This window comes from Colius striatus, chromosome 9 (assembly GCF_028858725.1).
Source record: "Colius striatus isolate bColStr4 chromosome 9, bColStr4.1.hap1, whole genome shotgun sequence".
Lineage (NCBI taxonomy): Eukaryota > Metazoa > Chordata > Aves > Coliiformes > Coliidae > Colius > Colius striatus.
Window position 1 is genome coordinate 20,398,430 of NC_084767.1, and position 20,442 is coordinate 20,418,871.

The window sequence follows — 20,442 nt, forward strand, 5'->3', positions numbered from 1 at the left end:
TGGTAGCATGCACAGAGTGCCAGCCCAAAGCTGGCCATCACCACGTGCTGCTGCCACAGGGCACCATCCCATCCCGGAGGGAGGTCAGCATGTCAGGGCTGGCCAGGGCAAGGCTCTACCTAAAGACACGCTGACTGCACAATCACGTCGGCTCAGGTCATGCCTTCAGTAACAACTGAAACACATTTATCTTGCTATCAATCTGTAAGTCACTGAGGACTTTTATATCAAGACTGAAAATACCAAGATGAAGCTTAAAAAAAAAAGGTGGTCTTCCAAAGTCTACAGAACCTTGGAAAAGAGCATATTCAGGAAGCTACACGTGTGGGGCTGGGTTTTGTGAAGCTGCAGTTGAAACAGTGGCTATTTCAGGATCCAGGGTTTCTACCGTGGCCATACTTCTCAAGGAGCTTGTTATCAGCACTTTGGACAGGTTCCACTTTGATAACACTGCACTAAAATGATCTGCAGGTGAAAACAGACAGCCAATAGAATTTTTAACTTAAGCTACAAAATTATTTTAAATCACCTTAGAGGATGTCATCACAGGGTTAACACCCACTCTGGCTTCAGATAATATAGCAGCAGTAAATGGTAATGTTCACTATGGAACATGATTTATTTTTGCTGAGCAGGCTTGGCATCTATAAATCTCAGCACTCTTAACATTTAAAGTTGTTATTCCAAAGACAAAATAGACATGAGGGAGATAACCGTCTTTATCTCCATTACTGTTTTATTGTTATTCAGAGAATATGGATATAGACTGATCCAAGGGTAGGAAAATCACAGCAATTTGTTTGCATACTAGGGAAACTGAGATTAATGGTTGTGTTTTATGACTCTACTCGGGAGTCAGCTAAAATACAGGACAGAGCAGATTGAAAGGGGAGATCAGTTCTCTGCTTTGGTTTCTATTCTCTGTTTTAGCTACCTTTCCATTCACAGGGTTTCCTTCAGCATGGCATTAGGACAGACAGTCCATGGTGAGCTGGTGAACAGCTGACATGCTGCACACAAGCGAGGAAACAGTTTTTAAAGGAAACAAAAAGGTTACAGTACAAGTCTGGGCAAGGCAGATAGACAGCACTGCAACAGAGGCTGTATCTTTCTGGATATGCCAGCCACCTGGAAACAACTCTCAGCTCTCTCCCCCAGCCCTGCTGCCCAGACTTCTGTGATTCTTGCAGCTTTAAGAGGCTCCAATACAGAGCTCCAAACATGTTTGGCATTTTTCCTCTTCCCAAGGTACATATTGCACCTCGAAGTGCTACAACACCCTTGGCAAGCTGACCCTGAAACAAAGTGAGCTGAAGCTGTAGTGAAGGCTTGATTCAAGGAAGCTTAAGCAGCTGAAGACTGAAAATCAAAAAGAAACAGAAAAAACAAATTGCACATCCACTTGCCTGGTCTCAGGCTCCCCTGTGCCAGGGAGGGCCACACTCTCACTCCTGAGAGTCACTTCTCACCCAGAAAACAGTTTGGGGGTCACAGTCCCATCCTACTCTCTCAGCAATTGTTACTTGCAGTCACTGCACACTAAAAGCCAACTGAAGTATCATAAGCAACCTCTCAGCAGGTGGTTGTACTCCCACTTGGGGGCTCCTCCACTTCCAAACTTCCCAGGCTGAGCACTTCTCCAGAGGTCTGACCTGGAGTGGGCTCAACACTGAGGAAGGGCAGCTGCTCTGGGATTTCTTTCACACATGCGCAGCTGGGCTCCAGGAAGAGGACAAGCAGCTGCTCTCATAGATTTGGCGAAGCCTCCATCCCCAAGACAAGCCACAAGCAACTTCCCTGGGCATCCTTCAGTATGAGCAGGGACAGACAGTGAGCTCCTCCACTAGCCAGCATGAGCATTCTGAGATAGGCCAGCCCTGACCAGGCAGCACCATGCCATCAGATTCAGAGGACCAAAGAGCTTAGGACAAGCTTGAACTTGACACAGAGAAAGCGAAAAGTCTGCATCACTCACGGAAAACACTAATGTTACAGAAAAGCCTCAACAAAAATGCAAACCTACCCTGAGGAGTGCTGCCTTCGGCAGTTTCACCTGCATGTTACTGTGCTTGCCCACACTGTGCCTCGAAGGCAAGGCAGAGGGGTTGCACCTTGTTCACGTGAGAAGCCAGCTGATGTGTTGGAGTGTTGAAAGGGAAAAAATCCTCTCAACTCAGTTAACTACTGGATGCAACTGCAAACCTGATGGGGAAAGACACAAGGATGTCAAGGACAACAGCACCCAGGACTCCCTTTGCTCACTGCCAAGCTGAGAGGTCCTGCCAATCTGCCTGCACTTCCAGGGTGATTCAAAGGCCAGCAGCACACTGCAGAGGAGCAGTACCATTCCCTGATCTGCCGATCTGCTGGTGACTGCAGCTGCGGCAAAAGTGCTCAGAGACTCTACAAATGTTTCCCCTGAAGGAATCAGACTCATAATGCATCAGGAGAAAAATAAAAACCCATGATGGAACAACTGCTCTGAATGAAGACATTGACTCTAACGGCTCAATTACATCTTTATTGGGGAGGGCAGCAGGGATGCAAGCTCTACACAGTATTTCTGACAAGGTATGAACAATGCACCGTGTCTCCACATATGGGCTTTGGTGCCCAGGTGCTGGGGAAGTACAGCCACATTTGCACCTCATCCTTTCCAGGAGGGTTGGGGCCTGGGTTTGCTCTGCCCCAGCTCTCCAGCTCCAGGGCAGTCACCAGTTCCCTAATCCACAGGAACTTTGAGAGGACTGTGAGGAGCTCAAGGTGCCACGGCACAGGGCTGCCAGGTGTCCAGGAGTCACAGCAGCACTGCAGAGATGAGAAGTCAGAGGACGTTTTTGTGTTGTGAGAGACCTGACGTGCAGCCATTCTGCTGTCACTGGGTGCCCTGACCCCTGCTCCAGCCCCACAGTGTGGGTGCCTGTGTGACACTGCCCAGAGCACTCCCTGCAGTACCCAAGCTCTGCACCGGCCCCGACTGCAGCTGGGGCTTTGTGCCTGCTCAGCACATTGCTGTAAGCGCTTCCAGCTCCTGGTCACAGCCACAGAGCCGAGATCGGGAGGAGCAGGGAGGAAGCAGGCTGCTATTTTTAACCTGCCTGATCAGCATCCTGCCACGTCAACACGCCTCGGCTCAGCTCTGTGTGTGTGGCTCTGCGGGCCTCACCTCTGCATGAGCCAGCACACACCTCTCTCAGCGCTTGCAGGAGTCACTGGCCCACACTGGCCCACATTCGTGCCATTTCCAGCAACCCCAGCAGCTGGGACTTACATTCTCAAAGGATCATTTCAACAAACATTCCCACAGCTGACCACCACCAAGTCCCCTGGCAGGGGTACTCTGCTCTAACTCCCAGAGTTTAGGGTAAATGATTACCTGGTCTGCCATAGCATTTGCCATTAAGCCCTACTGCCTACATCAGGCACAGGATCTCACCAGCAGTTTGGGGAAGAGGCATGAGGGGTTTACCAGAGCCCTGCAGACTCTTGCTCACACAAGCAACCACAGGAACCTTGCCCAGAAGCAAGGCCATACTGGGTCAAATCAAAAGCATATCTAGACCAATACCCTATCTCCAGCAGACAACAGGAGATGCACACAATCAGACCTACCATGTAATGTGTTTCCACTAATATTCTCCCAGCCTCTAACAATGTGGAGCTCAGGGGCCTCCTGAGCCAGAGGTGGTCCCTCTATGTTTAGCAAACCTTGACAGCTTTCATGACCTTGTCCAGTCTCTTCTCACAGATGATAAGAGATCACAAGGGTTGACTATCCCATGGGAATGTTTCCCAGGCCTGCTCCCCTTCACGTGACTGCTCCTCCAGACCTCCACAGGAGCCAGATCCACCCCAGAGCTCCCTGTGCTTCTGCCCTGCATGGCCCAAGGGAGGTCCCTGCCATGACACACAGTCCTAGGCACACACCAATGGCTGCAAGACAGAGCAGGAGCACAGAACACTGCATCACCTGCCAGGCCCCTCACAGCTGAGAGTACAAGCACAACAAGGTCATCCTGACCCAGAAAGATCACCCCAGGTGCCCAACAAGCCCTGCAATGAGACACTAGGATCTATGTAGACTGGTCATCATCACGGGAGCTGGCTGAGGAGCAGGCACATCCAAGGGGAGGCACAAAATGGAGACAGAAACAGAGGTGACAGGACAGAAGGGGCGTGAGGAATGCTGCTATGCTACCCCCAAGGCTTTGACCACCACTTCACTGAGTCCCATAATCCCAATGGAAAACCTGAGGATCGAACTGTCCTGTGCTGGCACCCTGATGCCCACTGTGAAAGCACCCACAGTGTGCTCCAGGCTTGAGGGAAACCTGGTGTTGGGTTTTGACCTGATACAGCTGATCCCCAGAGCTTACTGACCCCTACTGCGACAGGAACTGGGCCAACATAGGGTTTTAAGGACAGATCACTGGAAGGAAGCACTGGAAGCTTTCCCAAGCTTTGGAGAGGGAGCAGCTCCCAGGCTGGTCCTTGCATGGAGATGGGGAGGGAGAGATGCCAAGCCCTGTCCCCTGCAGATGGTGCAAGCCCTGCAGATGCCATCAACAGTGATCAGGTACTCTCCCGGCCCATCTGTGGTGGGTCAGTCGCATCATTACCTGCTCCAAGTCCTCTCAGTAATCCCAAGATTACAGACTCCCCAGGCACATCTATTCTCTCATTAATCTGTGCATTAAAATATCCCCAAATCGGCTTTGATGCAGTGCACTACAAACGGCTGAGTTACACTGCTCTCCTCACAGTGATCCCCAGATTAGACAGGAGACATGTCCATAGGTCCTTCTGACCCAGCTGGAGCACAGGCTCAGGGAGAGGAAGGGAGGTCTAAACATAGTACATGTATATAAATAAAAAGCATAAAGGATGGGATTGTGTTTCATAATCAAAGTACTTATGTGATGAAAAACAACTTCAAGGAGGTTCCCGGATTAATTAAATCCCAATCCAGATGATCCCCAAACAGCAACTCACATCACTTGTGACAAGAAAAATACCCAACAGCTCTCACCCTGAACCCAGCACTGGGGGAAGACACCTCACTTCATGCTTTTCTTGGGGCTACACACAGTTTTTTCAAAAAGTAACTGTAGCTGCCATAGAGAGTTCTTGGTAAACTGACCCAGAAAGTGAAAAAACTTTTAGGGACCCAGCACAGCCCAGGCTGTAGGTTACCAACAGCCCTGAGATTTTTCTGAAACTGTATCTGTGTGAGAATGAGGCAGAAATATGTCCCCTGCAGAAGGCCTGGCATGGCCCAGCACTAACTTCCATGTCCAGGCAGGCAGACAAAGGGAGGGACAGGAAAACCCCTGGGGAACAGACACACACTTAGCTGGCTGAGGAAACTGGTGACCAGCTGGTCAGGTTTTACTGCATGGATTGCTTTCCTCTGCACAAAAGAGCCTGAACTCATCCTCTGCCGTACATGGAGGCGGCTTACGAATCCAACAGCCTTGGGGTACCCAAAGGCCCCACTGAGGTGCTGGTCGGGGACTCACAAGGCCACGTCCCCACATCCCTGGCATCAGGGAGGAGGTGAACTGCCATCAGAGCTCCTTCTGCAGCATAATGGCAGGGCAGGGGTAAAGGCAGGATGAGAATGACTGAGAGAGGCGGTTACAGCTGGAAGTAACAAGATTAAACTAGGAAAAGGAAATGAAGGCTTAATGATAGATTTCTCAACAACAAAATCTATTCAGTTTGGGAAGCACTCCTCAAGGAGATTAAATAACAACTGGGGCATCAGCCAGTGCCCTGGGAAAAGAGATGTAAGGAGCAGCCATGATGGCTGGGGATCAGCTGCAGGGCATCATGGCCTCCCCATCCAGCAGACATGTCACATTCCCGAGGCCACTTATCCCCAGCACATTCAGCCTCACGCCTGCAGGGAGATTTAGCAGAGCCACCAGAAGACATGGATGTCCCTTGGGAGAGCCAGGATGACCCTAGGACACAGATGGCCCCATAGTAAGCCCACACTGTGGCTGTGGGATGATGGTGGTCCCAAGAGTTCTCCTCCAATAGCACACCAAAGACCCAGAGCCTCCTTCAAGTGCCTGCTGCAGAGCAGGAGCAGTCCACAGTGCCTGGGGCACAGGGCATGCATCACACTCCCTGAGATTTTCCTGTCAGTTGTTAAAAAAACAGCAGGAAGAGATATGTCTCCATGCAAAAGGGTCATTGAGTTGTGGCTATCATGGGGCCAAGCTTTGCGTAGATCCCAGGACATCCTGCAGCATGAGAAGGGAGTAGGGAGAGAGGTGGAGAGGTGAACCCTGTCCCCACCAGCCAGGTACCCAAGGGGAATTGTGCACAGCAGCTGCACTCCCAGCTGCACCAAGTGCCAGCCTAATCCCAGCCCCAAGCTAGCTCTGCCCCCATACCCACCTTCCCCAGGAGGGACCCACCTCCCCTGGGCTAACACTGCACTTCACATCCCTTCTCCATCCATGGCTCTGCTCTGAAGCAGGGCAGGTGTCTAGGGACATGAAACACTCTCCTGTGTTGGGCGATGTCCTGCTGGGCTGAGCCATGACAGTCACTGCTCCTGTCTCACCTGAACCCACTGAGGGTTCACAGCTGTCACTCCCATCAGGGCGGGGAGTATAAAAAGGGGCACCATGCCATTCCTCCCTTGTTTGGAGGTATTTACTCCCAAGAGACATGGAGACATAGGCTTGCCAGGTGGACAGCAACACTACATGAAAGAGATGACACTCACGACCTGACAATACCAGGAGATAGGCACTTTGGGTCAAGCTACTGGAAATGGGCCAACTTGGGGGGACGTGAAGGGCCCTTCAACATCTCTACCAAGCATGTCTAAAAGTGGAAGCTACTCAAACAATTTGTTTGTATTCAGATAGTCTGTTTGTCCTACTTTTGGTTGGACGCTCACAGAATTGTGAATGAAGACAGATTTATGCAGCAAAACGAACCAAGCATATTTTCTAAACATTGTTCACGTGTGACCTGCTGTTCTAGGGCAGTGCTGTGAGCCAGCCAACAACCTCGCCGGCATTGCCCTGAACCAGCTCACCCCTCCCTGCCTACCGGCAAACTCTGCGACATCAGCCTGGATGTGCACAGCATCTCAGTAACTTCACATGCCTGGCAACTAAAGTCAAATTAGCACAATGGCTGCATGTCCTTCATTAGCGGCACTTCTGAGCACCACACGAGAACAAGGCATTCAAGTGTGTGCTTTTGAAATATCCCCACCCCTTATTTGCATAAAAATACCAGATCTATTTAAGTGACAGCAACACTTCACTAAAGCAAATCACATAACCTCATTTGTTCCCTCACTAAACGCCCAGAGACACCTTCATTTCCAAAGCAAGTCTTCACCTCCTGAATGGAGTTTGAAAGGGCTTTGATTATTTTTTTAAACAGAAGTCGGGTTACCCCCCACTTTGGTTTAGGCACATGCTGCTCTTGCATGTGGAAAAAATAAAACTGAATTATCTTTTTTTTTCTTCCCAACTAGCAAGATCTATCATTTCAAAGTGCATTCAGCCTTCCTCTAGAGGAATAACTACACTGATAATCAGCAGTCCTCAACAGCATGTGGTGAAGAGAAACTCCCAGCTGGTACACAGCCACTAAGCACTGTCATATACCAACCCCAGCGCCACCACAGCAACAGGGATCGCCCTGGCTCAGTCAGTACCTACTGCACCAACGCTTCTGGCTATTGCATTTCTACAGAGAGGTTTGCTAGTTTCTTAGAATCTCTTCCTCTGAAAATGCCAGCACAGAGCTTGGGGAAATTTCACCACAGATTATTAGACAGACTGGATTAGGTTGGAAAATCCCCAGACCTCCCAGTGTCATGGGCTGAAATCACTGCAGGCTCATCTCAACCCTCCATCCTTCCTGGCCAGTTCTCAGCAGGTCACAACAGGGCAGCTACAGTCCCATTTGTTATTTGCTGGCTGCTGCAGCTGCCTTTTATAATGCAGCAACAGCAAATTCATCTTTCCATGGACCACAGCACAAGAAAACGTGAGCCAGGCAACTGGGAAGCCTGGGAACTCAGCCCCATCGTGGCCACACCACCCTCCTGGAAGAACCATCCCTCTAAGCAGAAATGTCCCTCCATCCCTGTGCTGGCCATCAGGCTGTGAGGATGCTGGGGTGGTCCCTATGTGTTCCCAGCCCCATTGGTGTGGCCGCCCCAGGCATCACCTCCTCTGCCTCCAGGGACTGTCAACGCCCAGCACAAGCAACATGAACTTGAGTATAATAATTTTCAATGTCTCACCAGGTATCCAAAGCTTTTCATTACTATATTAAGCCAAAGATTTTACCACTAGATAAACCCTCCTTTAGCCACGCACTGAAGTAACAAAACTCCCAAAGTCTGGTCCTAAGTCAGCTTCCTCTAGAGCCTCAGAAGAACGGAATAGTAAGGGAAAGCCTCTTGGGGTACACGTTAAGCTATTACTAAGCCTGTCCAGACTCTGTCTGGTGTGGAGTCTGTTTTCTGAAGTTTCACGTAAGGGATCAGTGCTATCAGGAGGGATGGGGTGGGGGGAGGAATTTGGCTTTGCTTCACAGCTGCTGCATTTTCCTCGTGAAGCAAGGAAGCAAAAGGAAGTCGTGAAGGAGATGGGCTGATGTGAAGGCAACGGCTCCTGGGCTGGCAGGAAGGACAGCAGGGACAGACACTGCTCGTCCCTGACCCTCTGAGCCTGCCTCTTTGTGGCAGGCTGCAGCGTCATGTGCGGGCTGCAGCTCACTTTCCCATGCCTGAACTGAACATGGCCACACTGTCTCTCCACTCCCCAAGCCATTATGGTAACCGTGTTCAAATGTACCCATATGCTTAGCCAAGGTTGTGACACTATCCGTGTCTAACAGTTTTGGCATCTCCTTGCCTCTACAATGCACAAGTCAGCATATGTATTTCTTCTTTCAGAGGCTTGTAGGAAAAATAGCTCTGAGACAACTTAATATCTGTAGGATGGATTGCACTAGTATTTGCGATTTCCTAGCCGTACAAACGCAGCTACAATCACAAGCTACCTGCGGAAGCCGCTAACGAAGTCATAAGCTAATGAAGGTTATGAAATAGCATCCTTCCAGCCTCCAGCAGCCCCCAGCCCTGGCAGGGCAGCGGCTTCGGCCCCGCTGGGGCTCTGCTCCGGCAGGGAAGTAGCTGCGGAGGAGCTCAGGCTCCCCCGACTTGCGCCGCAGCCCCTGGCATCGGAGGAGCCCAGCGTGAAGTGAGGGCGCGCGGGGGCTACCGGAGGGCCCAGGCGGGGCTGCGGGCAGTCGACTCGACCCGCTTTGCCCCCAACAGGGGGAAGCGCGGGGTGCCCTGTCGCAGGCGGGCGGCTCTCGCTGCTCCGGCTCGCTACCGGCCGCAGCTTCGGCGGCCTCCGCGCCCACCGAGGGTCCGGCCCTGCGCGACTCCGGCGTGTAGGGCACCCGACTCCCGCAAACCCGGCTCGGGGGAGCCCAACCCGGCAGGAGGCCGGTGGGAATCCAATGGGTCCGGCGCTGCTGAGTCACTGGAGCGGCTAAGCCGCCCGCCGCAGTCCGCACGGACCCTCCGCGACCCCCGCCGACTCCCGCTGCCACACAGCTTCCCAGCCCGGCTGGCGGGGCGCGGGGCCCGGCCCCGGCAGCGTCCCCGGCAGCGCGGCCAGGGCCGCGGGGTAGATGCGGGGCGATGCGGCACGATGCGGGCGGGGCCGGGGGCTGGCCCCCACCTGCTGCGGGCGGCCCGCAGCCGCCGCCCCCGCGGCGCTCGCTCACCTTCCGTGGCATAGCTGTGGTCTCGCAGGAAACTGCTGCTGATCTTGCGGGTCTCAACGTCCTCCTCCATTGACGGCTGACTGGCGGGCGCGGGGCGTCAGCAGCCGCAGCCGCGGATCCATCATCCCCCCCCGCGCCTTGCTCCGCGGCGGCCGGCCGCGAAATGCGGCGGCGGTGGGGGGGCGCAGGGGCGGCGGAGCCCGCTAGCTCCTCCCATACGGCACGGCTCGGCTCGGCTCAGCGCTCCGCCCGCCCCGTCGGGCACGGCGCGTCCCGTGCGGGCGAGGCGCCGGCCCTGCCCCGGGGATGCACCTGCCCCGGGCATGCCCCTGCTTGGAAATGCTCCCGCCCAGGGATACTCCGGCCCCGGGACGCTCCTGCCTCGGGGGGACACCCCTGCCCCCGGGGCCGCTCCCCGCGGAAGGAGCGCCATTCCCCGACTCAGCCACCCCAACACAAGAACACAGATGGGGGCTGACACCAGGCCTGTTTTTGGCAGAAAAAGAGGCATAGCATGTAAACGCCGGGCATCCCAGGACATGGGATGCAGCAAGGGCCATGGGTATAGCCATGCCAGCAGGGATAACGACGTGTGTGCCCAAGAGTGTCTCTACAAGTCTCAGCCGTGGAAATGGGTTTTACAGCCGTAAAGGTGTGCAGGCCAAGGAATCAGTGACGTGCTGAAGAGCATGGGTACAGGGCATATGGGAGAAGGGAGAGCTCTCCTTTTCAAGACACATCCCTGAAAGGACAGGCTGCATAGTGTCATCTGGTGCACACCAAAGGGAAACAAACACTCCTTGGGAGGGCTTTGTGTCTTGACATGGTCCAGGAATAAATAGTCCTTGGCACTGACTGAGCCACTGGCAAACACAAGGAAGAAACTCACAGGGAGCAAGTTTCCCCAGTTCTGCTTCTTTCAGCTCTTGTACCTGAAGTTAGAGGTAAAACCCAACTGCTGTGTCACAAGACAAGACAACCCCAGCTGGGCAGTGATGTGTGCCCTGGGTAGTAGCGGGAGGGAAAGGCATGACTCCATGCTCTCAGGCCAGCACCACAACCAACCTGCAGTGTCCTCTCTGCTCCTTGCTCACCTCCACTCAGATGGTTGCTAAAGGGAAATGGGAACACAGACACAGCCTGAGCCCTGACCCAGGCCTACACCCCATGTCACAACTCTACCTCTGGCCCAGACCTGCCTCAGCAGCACCCTTGGAAGCAGCAGAGCCCTTGCTCTGTTCAAGATCATCATCGGTGCTGGGCACTGGCTCAGTGCAGCAAAGCACAGGCCCCGCAGTCATGTCTGTGCTGTGGTGCCCACACAGCAGCACAGTGCAGCCCGGCTCTCCCTGAGCCCTCTGCAGCAGAGGGCTGAGGGCAGCCACAGGAGCTAGGCACCGGCCACAGCACAGCACAGCTCTGCCACGGCATATGGGCTGTCTTGACAGAGAGCTGCCACATCAGCAGAGAGCCTTATTGTTAGTGGGACCAGTGGTTAAATGGGGGATGTAGAGGGAATGACAAAGATGCCGGATAACATTGTAAATACAGTGGTGCACTGCAGCTTGATTTCCTCTCCTAACTGTAGTATCATAATTAAAATCTCATTGGGAAGGTGAAAGATTTTACAGCCTAAGTTATTATTCTGCTGAGATTGCACTGCCTCCTTGGGAGCTGCTTTGTTTCAGGGAAAGTGAGGGAGATAACATCTCCAAGCCAGAAGGCTCAAGGACTCCAGTACATCCAGTACACACATCTTGTGGACAGGGTGCTCCATGCCACTGCCTCATTGCTATACCTCTTTTAGAGGAGCGTGTGGATCCTCTCAGATGAGAGCCGAGAAACAGAGAGAAAGCTCTTTCTTCCTCCTGTTGTGACCTTGTGCAGAAAGGTGAGTTCCCAGGCTCTCAGCCGCCCGCCTCCCTAGGACGCCTTCTGACATGCTGTCATGTGGAGGTTGATATAAGGCATTGTAAAACTGCACCTTGGAGAACTCTGGCACTTACTCATACACATATATAACATCAAGGATTTGTCAGTCAACCACATCACACCACAGGCCATTCATTAATGTGGGGATTACTGATGTGACAAGCCAGAAGCATTCATCAGACAGGCATGAACTTGAAGTCTCCATGCCCAAAGCCTTCACTGAATAATTCTAGAATGTGAATTCCTTACTGTGATAACCAGGCACCTGTTTAAGTTAAGCAAACACATTGTATTTGTGGCTGGTGCTGCTCTCAGCTGCAGTGGGTGAGATACATGGGTTAGTCTGAATTCACTCAGTGTGACAGGGCACAGGACTTGTCCACAGTTTCATATCAAAGTGCAGAGGTGTATTTACCAAAGCTCTCTTGCAGGACAGAAAGAGGCACAGCAGCAACATCACACTTTAAAAATAACTTGTGCGTTGCTGGTAACTCCTTGAACATGCACAGGGGACCTGACCCAAACATGGCACAGCAGGGCTCAGAACTGCTGCTGGACTTGCTCTGGCCAAGTCAACTCACTCCTCCGTGCTTCTAGAGTCCTGTCTTGAAAGCGAAGGAAGGGAACAGACCTCACACAGGAGGAAGGAGAAAGAACAGGTTAAAAACAAACCAAACCCCTGCACCTAGGATCCAGATTATGTCTGCCTATGCTGTGCATGTGCCCAGAGGTGTGTGCTTACATACACCATGTAAGAGACAAGAGCAATCTAGCTTAAACAATCCAAACTCCAGCAAGACAGATTTTTAATAAGCAAACGTTGCTATGTCACATCCTCCTTTCAGATCTCAGATGGCAAGCTGCAGTCAAAAGGCAATGCCCAGCTGAATAACAAGCCCCTGCAATGCTTATGAATGTAATTTAAGGAACAAACATAAATCAGCAACCTCCTTCCTTTTCTTTTCAGTAGGCTCTGTCTTTGGTGTATTTCCATTTTAACAAGTGCCAAGTCCTTTCTCCATTATTAACTAGAAAAATTATTCTCCTCATTGTGCATGATTTATAATTAGGTATTCATAAGTCCCGCAAAGTTTTTCAATACACCGTATCATTTAAATACATCCACAAGCCACCTGTTTGTTATGCAACGTGCATAGGAGCTGCATCATGAAATCCATTTATTCTCAGCTTTTAAAAATCCAGGAATGAGCCTTTACAATAACTAAAAGCATTAGCTGTCCTAAGCAGGAATCCATTTGCAGATTAAATTCGCCAAAGGTCAGCTGGTAGCTGTCACTGTTTCTCAAGCCCCCCAGGTGTCTACCACGTTATATACTTTGACATCTCTTGAAGAGCCAGGACACTTTCCACTCCACTGATTTTTTTGCTTCAATTAGAATAGGTTTAAGAGCTCGCATGCACAGGTTTCTGTGGGACCTAAGCACTGTGTTACGAATAATTGAGTCAAAACTCAGATTTTATGATCAGCACAAAACTTCCTTTATCTTATTTATTTTACCTACACGTCCATGGGCACTGAATCTATTTTCCTTATTTACTGGTCTGGATTAGAACACTAGCCTCATTTTAAACTGTGAAATATAGCATTAAACAACAAAATTTCTTTTAAGCTTGTAGGAATTATTTCTATTGATTAAGTGATCATTAGCACAGCACTGGCCCCAAGGCACTGGCTCGCTGGGCAATGCTGGGAGGTCAGACGGTGCGGAAGGAGAAGCTCTGGCAACAGCACATGCAAACACAGACAGCCCTTGCCAGACAGCCCTGCTGCCACCATGCAGGGGACAGGGCTGGCAGTGGACATCCCCATGGCTGCTCTGCTCTGCCCCAGCCACAGAGCACGGGGGCAGTACAGCTGCCCCAGGATGTACGTAGATGCTGCCACCCCCATTCTGCCCCTTCTCATCCGTGGGACATGGCTCTTCGGAGACCAAGTGGCTAAGTAGCTTCCCTGTGTGATGTGACCTGTGTTTTATGGAGATGGACACAACTGAGGGCATGGCAAGATGGGCTGTTTCTCCACACCGCTCTTGGCAAGCGTTGGAGTGACACTGCTTTGGAACATTGCAGATGCTTCCCAAGGAACCTGGCAAGTGGTTGGAGCAGGGGTGCTGGGAAGGGGCACTAACTGTGCCTAGAAGAGATTGCAACAAGGATGAACTTCAATTGCAATTGTTTGAAAGAGAAATACAGTATTTCTCAATAGTGCACTTGAATGCATACATAAAATTAAATAGAATTCATGACATTCCTTGTGCCAACCATTACTTCATAAAGTAATGCAATTGCTTAGACTAGCACTGCTTTTTGAAAGGCCGCTGTAATTCTGAAAACACAGCTGAGTCCACATTGTTTTCTTAGGTGGGAAAGAGGTTTATTCCTGAGGAGTGCTTGTATATTTATCCAACAACACAATCAGTGGTCACCACTATCTGCACTAACCAGGTCTGCGTCACTTCAGTGTATGAGCCTTACCCAAAAGTCCACCCACCTCTGCTCAGGAAGGAAAATCAGTGCTAGCATGCCACCATGGCATCTAATTTTTGACCTGGGTGAAGGTCACATCATAAAATTAACATCCTGAGAACAAGAGCACTCAAAGCTCTTGCACAATTTCTCTCAGCATGTCCAGTTCCTAATGCATTTATAAATGTGCTCCAAGTCCTTCAACTCGCCAATTCCACTAGACCAAGCACTGCAAATCTGAGAAGCTAATTAAGCAGCAAAAATGGGGTAATTACATTCCTATTATCCCACAAGTAATTGGTGTCAGCCAATCCGGTTGGTGGCTGACTGGCCTGTATTTAAGGGATGACCTTAAAGGGAAAGGAGCTGTCCCAGGGCTGGTGGGAAGCCCCAGTCACTGCCATAGGGAGAAGCACCTCTAAGCGACCACAGTAAACACTCAGGAGTCTGGCTCCTGCAGAAACCAGGGGTCTGGGTGCTGGTGGCTCCCTGCTCTAAGCCAGAGCTGAGCTGCAAGCCAGGCTTCCCTCCAGAGGTGCAAACGTGGGATTGCCTGGGGTGTTCAGCATGGGACTGGCAGCATTCATCACCCAGCAGCACATGAAGAAGAACTGACTGCATGCAGTTCTGCCTTCAGTCACAGCCCTGAGACCATGGGCATCACTGACCTCTCAGTTCTTGCACTTGCTGCAGGTGCCCAGTTGGAAGACTTGAGTAGCATGTACCCCCTGTACAAAAACATACACTTGCTAGTAACACAAGGAGGACATAACTTTGCAGGGCAAGTCCCTGTCTCAGGCACCTGTGGGAAAACAGAAGTGAGTCACAAACTAAGACCTTTCATTGGAAATGCACTGCAAACTGTAACTGGACAATTACACTAGTCACCCTGCAGCTGAGCACACTGCATGGCATCCAGACCAACAGCCTACTTCAGCAGCCTCTGGGGGCCTTTGACCTCCACTCCCAAGCACATCCCAGAGCCCTGTGCTTGTTCCCTCCACACCAGGAGCCACACTGCCTGACAGACACTCCTGAAGCCCTCTCAAAGCAGCTCCGGGTCCAGCAGGATAGTGGTTCAATCCAGAACCAGGGACACATGCATCAGGTCAGGGACCTTTCTTTCCAGAGGACCACAGACTCTCAAGCGTTTCACAGTGAGTGGATAAATACTAACCCCATCGCAGAGCTGAGCACTCAGAGTGACTGACCACAGCTTGTTTACAGCATGGAGAGCACAAGGAAGGCTCAGCAAGGGTACTAGCTTGCTCTGGCCAACAAAGACCATTTCCACCCAGTCATCAAGGGACACACACTGCAGGTGAATATGCTTCAAATGAGCATCCTCCTGGTGAATGCCTTGTATGGGGCCATCCTCTTCACCCACAGATGGAGGGCTGGGCTGCTGCCCCATTGCCAGAATCCCACCACAGATTAATAGGTCCCCTGTGCATTCCCCAGCCTATGCACCAGAACTGTGCCCTTTTGTGTTTCTCCTGTAGCACACCAAAAGAGCCAACTGGCAGTCAGTATGTTTCTCATGTTTTCAACTATAAGTCACATGAGAACGTTAGGGAAGCTGTAACCCATATCTAGGATGAAGTCCCACTCACATGAACCTTAATTAGAATGACTTCAGGAAGACCAGTAATTTACTGGATTAAACCAAGATCAAGAAAATTGGTAAATCAGGTCACACAGAGAGAGTGAGCTGCAGCCTTCTTCACAAATGATGGAGAACAAGGGTCAGGACCTCAGGGCAGAGAAGGGAAGAAGCAGTTCATTGAATGCAAAGTAGGTGAAGACTTCTGCCACCCAAAGGTCATATGATAAATTGATCTACTTGGCCTTCACCCCTGCTACACACTGTAACTGGTACTGGTACAAGCTGTACATGATTAACGGCACACCAGTAACAAGCACTGCCACACACCAGCCTGGCTCAGGGAACAGATGCTCTCTAAGTGCTTTCTCTCCTATCTTCAATTAGACTGATCAGCTCCTGTGGCACTTTAGCAGGATTTTCTTCATTTTTACTCTTTCCCTGCTAAGCATTTTATGCCAGGGTCTGAAAACAGCCTTCCTTTCCCTATTTACTGCTTTTGCCTTTTTTTTTGAGCAGCCCCATCCAGTACCCATTGGCAAAGCTTCTCATTGTTTTCTTCTGATCCAAAACTTTGCTCTCCCTTCAGACATACCCAAATAACTACAACTGAGCTTGCGGGACATGTTTTTTTCAGTGCAAAACTACACAGCTTTTGCTCAAGTAGTGTCAGAGTTTGCATGTTTATGTCTGTACGTGGCTATGTACATCCTGCACGTGTGGTACAGACAGGACATGTCAGCACAGAGCTCTCAATGCACCAAACAGGGCCAGGCACTTCCACATCATCAAAGCATAACTGTAAAATCTCAGCATCTTTGGGCACAGCATTTTTGTTCTAAATCATCATGGTCTCATAATTTGTTTTCCATTCTTCTGAGAGTAGTGATGACTGATGACTGTCAAAATTATCAGGGCTAATAATCCACATGAATGCTTCCTGCAATTTCCAACTACAAAACAGATATATAAATATATATCAAATAAGAAATAGCTTGTCTAAAACATATTTGCAGGTATTTCCTTTATATTACCTCACCATGTACTTTGGCTATACCATTGACCAGTACTTTTATATATACAAAAACTTTATATAGATAAGAAAAAATATATTTATCTTATGGATTGCAAAGGTGAAATGACAAATGACAAATCAGGGAGAAATAACAATGGCCTACATTGAAATTAGGAAGTCTTATTCCTATGTCTCTTAAACAGTAGACCTGGACTATCTACCAACTCTTCCTCAGCAAGGTGACTTACTTTCACGCAGCTCAGCACCCTGCTGTTCCCCTGAGAGCAGGCCAGTCCCTGAGCACACAGTGTTGGTGCCACAGCTTCTTGGGGCTCCGTCTGGATTCTCAGATGCCTCAGATGCAGTGACCTGCTTGGGGCCCAGCATGTGGCCGGCAGCCCCAGCAAGCAGACTCCTTGGCAGCACAAATGCACCCGTGTCTATTTCCCCAGCTGAGGTTTGTGAGGGCAGGGATGAACCCACCACTCAGACTTTTTCAGTGTGATCACTCATCCACAAGGATGCCGTGTTGTACTCAGAGTCACTCAGGTACCGGCACCCATCTAGTTCCCCATACAAAAATCTCCCCCTTAACAGTGTTTTGACTTTGACCAGTATAGAGATAAGGGCTGTGGCTCTGATCTTGCCTACATTCATGAAAGCAGAAATGCTCCCCAAAGCCAACTGTCTGCAGAAATGGGGCATCCTGAACTCTGTAGTCACACTGTAACCACAGGATCCTTGCCCCAGTGGTACCAGAGCTGAAAAGCAGAGTGACAAAGCAGCCTTTCGTGTGCAAGGCTGAGGGCTCAGCACTGCACACAGCCCCACACTTGTCCAGGATGCCTTGGAGGACACATCAATGCCCCCTGAAGAACCAGCCAGGCTTTTGCCTCCTGTGCTGACGGAGCATCCCCACTGACAGCTCAGCTGGGCCAGGCTGCACCACTGCAGCACTGGTGTGGCCCTCCCTGCCCTGAGAACCAGCTGATGGGGCGATGGGCCCCACTGCCACCAGGCCAATCCCTCACAGCTTGCCAGTAGCTCTTCCAGGGACATGAGCCTTGTCATCTCCCAATGTGTCTGCAGCTACTGCGAAGCCTGCTTAGACCTTTATACCGCAGTCTTACCTGAGAAACAATATTGTACTTATTTAAAGTATCAGTTTGAGCTCAAATGCAGCTTTTCAAAAGCCAAAACCTCTTTCTGCTCACCAAATGACTTCTACAATGCAAGAGATAATATAACTGTGTAACCACAATGCAAACACAGCGCTTCCAGCAAAAACTCATTATGATTTTTTTCCTTTGCTCTACAGACCAATCCACTCATACTATTTTCCTCTGTACTATTGCTAGACTATATTACTGATAAATACACTGCTAAACACATGATACACCAAAAATGGAATGAGGCACAGAATATTTCTGGAGGGTCCAAGACTTCAATGTCCTTTAAAGGATACAGTGTGAAATGTTTGTCACATGTCCCTCACAACAGATATAATTAGCTTAAATACTTACACAGTAAATAGGATTTGCCATTTCTGAAGATTAAGGCCACATGTTACAGCATCAGTGCATCTGAACCAGTGGAGCACAATCTATGCTCAGGAGTAAGTTTTCGCTTGAAAACAGCTACTCTAAGCAGTGCTGCAAACAAGGTCTTCTGTCAATAAACTGGGATTTTGTTTGTTCCTATGGTTTTGTTTTTTAACTGGAGCAACAAACTCCACCACACCTGATGGTGCAAGGCCAAAACCTGCCTGGCATTGGTGGAGTTGATGTACCATGGTGAGACACCAATGCAGAAGGTCTTCTGGGGACTCAGAGCACTATATATAGAGCATACAGCCAATGTACATGGCACTATGTAATACACAAATACTGGCTCCTTGCCCCAAAGTGCTTCCGGTCTGCTGCAGCGAAATGTGATACAAGGGGAAAAGGGGATGCAAGATGACACTGAAACATTGTTCACCAGACAACCGTTAAAGGAAATCTGAGGCTGAATAACTACACATAGTGAGCACAGAACAGAAAAATAAAGGCACTATTTTGTTTCTTGGATCTCTGTTGATCTGTTTTCCGTTGGTGAATAAAACCACCATGTTAATTCCACTATTTCACACAGAGATACAACTCCCAAAATGTTTTCTATTCACTTAGGTCACCATTTAGAAGGGGAACATGTGAACTCACATGTGCATTTGAGTGGAACAGGTATTGTAAAATACACTGGAGGTCATCTCTTCAGCTGGCTACACACTTAAGTCATGCACACTCCTTTTCATCTGTTGTTCACAAAACATAACACAGACGAGATGGGCTCTTCTGCTGGCATGTACATGGGTGTGAACTGGCTTCCAAAAGCTTCCTCTCATTCATCACTCTTCTGCTTAAAAAACTGCAGTCATCGAGCCAATGGCAAAAAAACAATTCCACAGAGCAGAGATGACAACTGCATATCACAGTAATAAAAATCAACACCTTCCCCACCCCCAAAAACCCCAAACACAAAAAAAACCCCAAAACTTGGAAAGCTACCAAAGGACCAACAGTTGGCAAACTGTTTATCCATCACCTGCATGGCCAGACAATGCAAAAAAGGAGAAACTGGGACCAGTTTGAGTTCAGAAAAAAGCTGTTTGTCATGTAATGTATTTCTACTGAACACTCAGATGCTTCCCCATGTACCTGGGGATTAGATATTATTTGTGAGAATAACTATTTAGCATTTATTTCTGTTAAATTAGCATTAAATATGCAAAATTTTGTATGGCTCCCGAGGTGGATTTTATTTGAAAGGATGTGTGCCAATATGAGACACTAACACATCTAGGTCATACATCCTAATCTGCAATTGCTCCACTGCCTTCATTTAATTTGGACTTGGAGTACATCAAAAAGTAATGAAATCGTGGTATAAACTAGGGCTGCCCACATCTTGTAACACAAGCACAGTAAGCTTTACAGCATTGCGAACTTGGTGCTGAGATTACTTTATAAAAATCATTCTGCTTGTCCTCAGATGTCATCTAGCAGCAGAAGAGAGGAGAACACGCAGATGCAGCTTGGCCATCCTTGTAAAATAGAAATCACAAAAGCTAATCAGTCAGACAGGATTAATTCCCCAAAGAAAAGGAAACTGCATGTCTGGCAGAGCAGCAATCTTGACCTATACGAGGATTAGTTGAAGTTTCGCAACCATCAGAAGGATGGATGGAGTCTCAAAACCAGGCTGGTGGATAACACAAACTGTAAGGCAAAATAAAGTAGTTGTTGGCTGCATTATTCAAAGCTTGGACAATTGAAAGCCTGGAAGTAGTGAGCTTCTTGACTACTGTTTCAACATTCATAGGAGTTTGAAAATTTTTAATGATCCTTCCCAAAGCAACAACTAACACAGGCGAAGGCCCTGTCCCCAATAACCGTGTTTCTTCCCCAGCTGCCTTGGCAGAAGGCTACAGTCTGCTGGCAGTACATTGCAGTAAACCAAGTCTGAAATTCAGTCAAGTGTTGCAAAGCCATCCTAGCCTTATGCACGCTTCAGTTAACACAGAAAGTATTTTAAGCATGAAACTATTTTGGTATGGGAAGAATCTCAGGAAGTCATCACA

At 49.6% G+C, this 20,442-nt stretch overlaps 1 protein-coding gene across 3 annotated transcripts in view; it reads right to left on the reverse strand.

Moving 5' to 3' along the window:
- The window catches only part of PPP2R2B (protein phosphatase 2 regulatory subunit Bbeta), a 104,132-nt gene that overhangs the window by 59,967 nt on the left and 23,723 nt on the right, over positions 1-20,442 (reverse strand). The window contains exon 1 of one of the 3 annotated variants that reach the window (XM_062002164.1): positions 9,787-9,944. The exons of the other annotated variants lie outside the window; for them this stretch is intronic. Within the exon in view, the coding sequence (XP_061858148.1) occupies positions 9,787-9,856 (70 nt within the window). The 5' untranslated portion in view covers positions 9,857-9,944. Of the gene's footprint in view, positions 1-9,786; positions 9,945-20,442 lie in introns of those variants that run through there. 3 annotated transcript variants of the gene reach the window in all.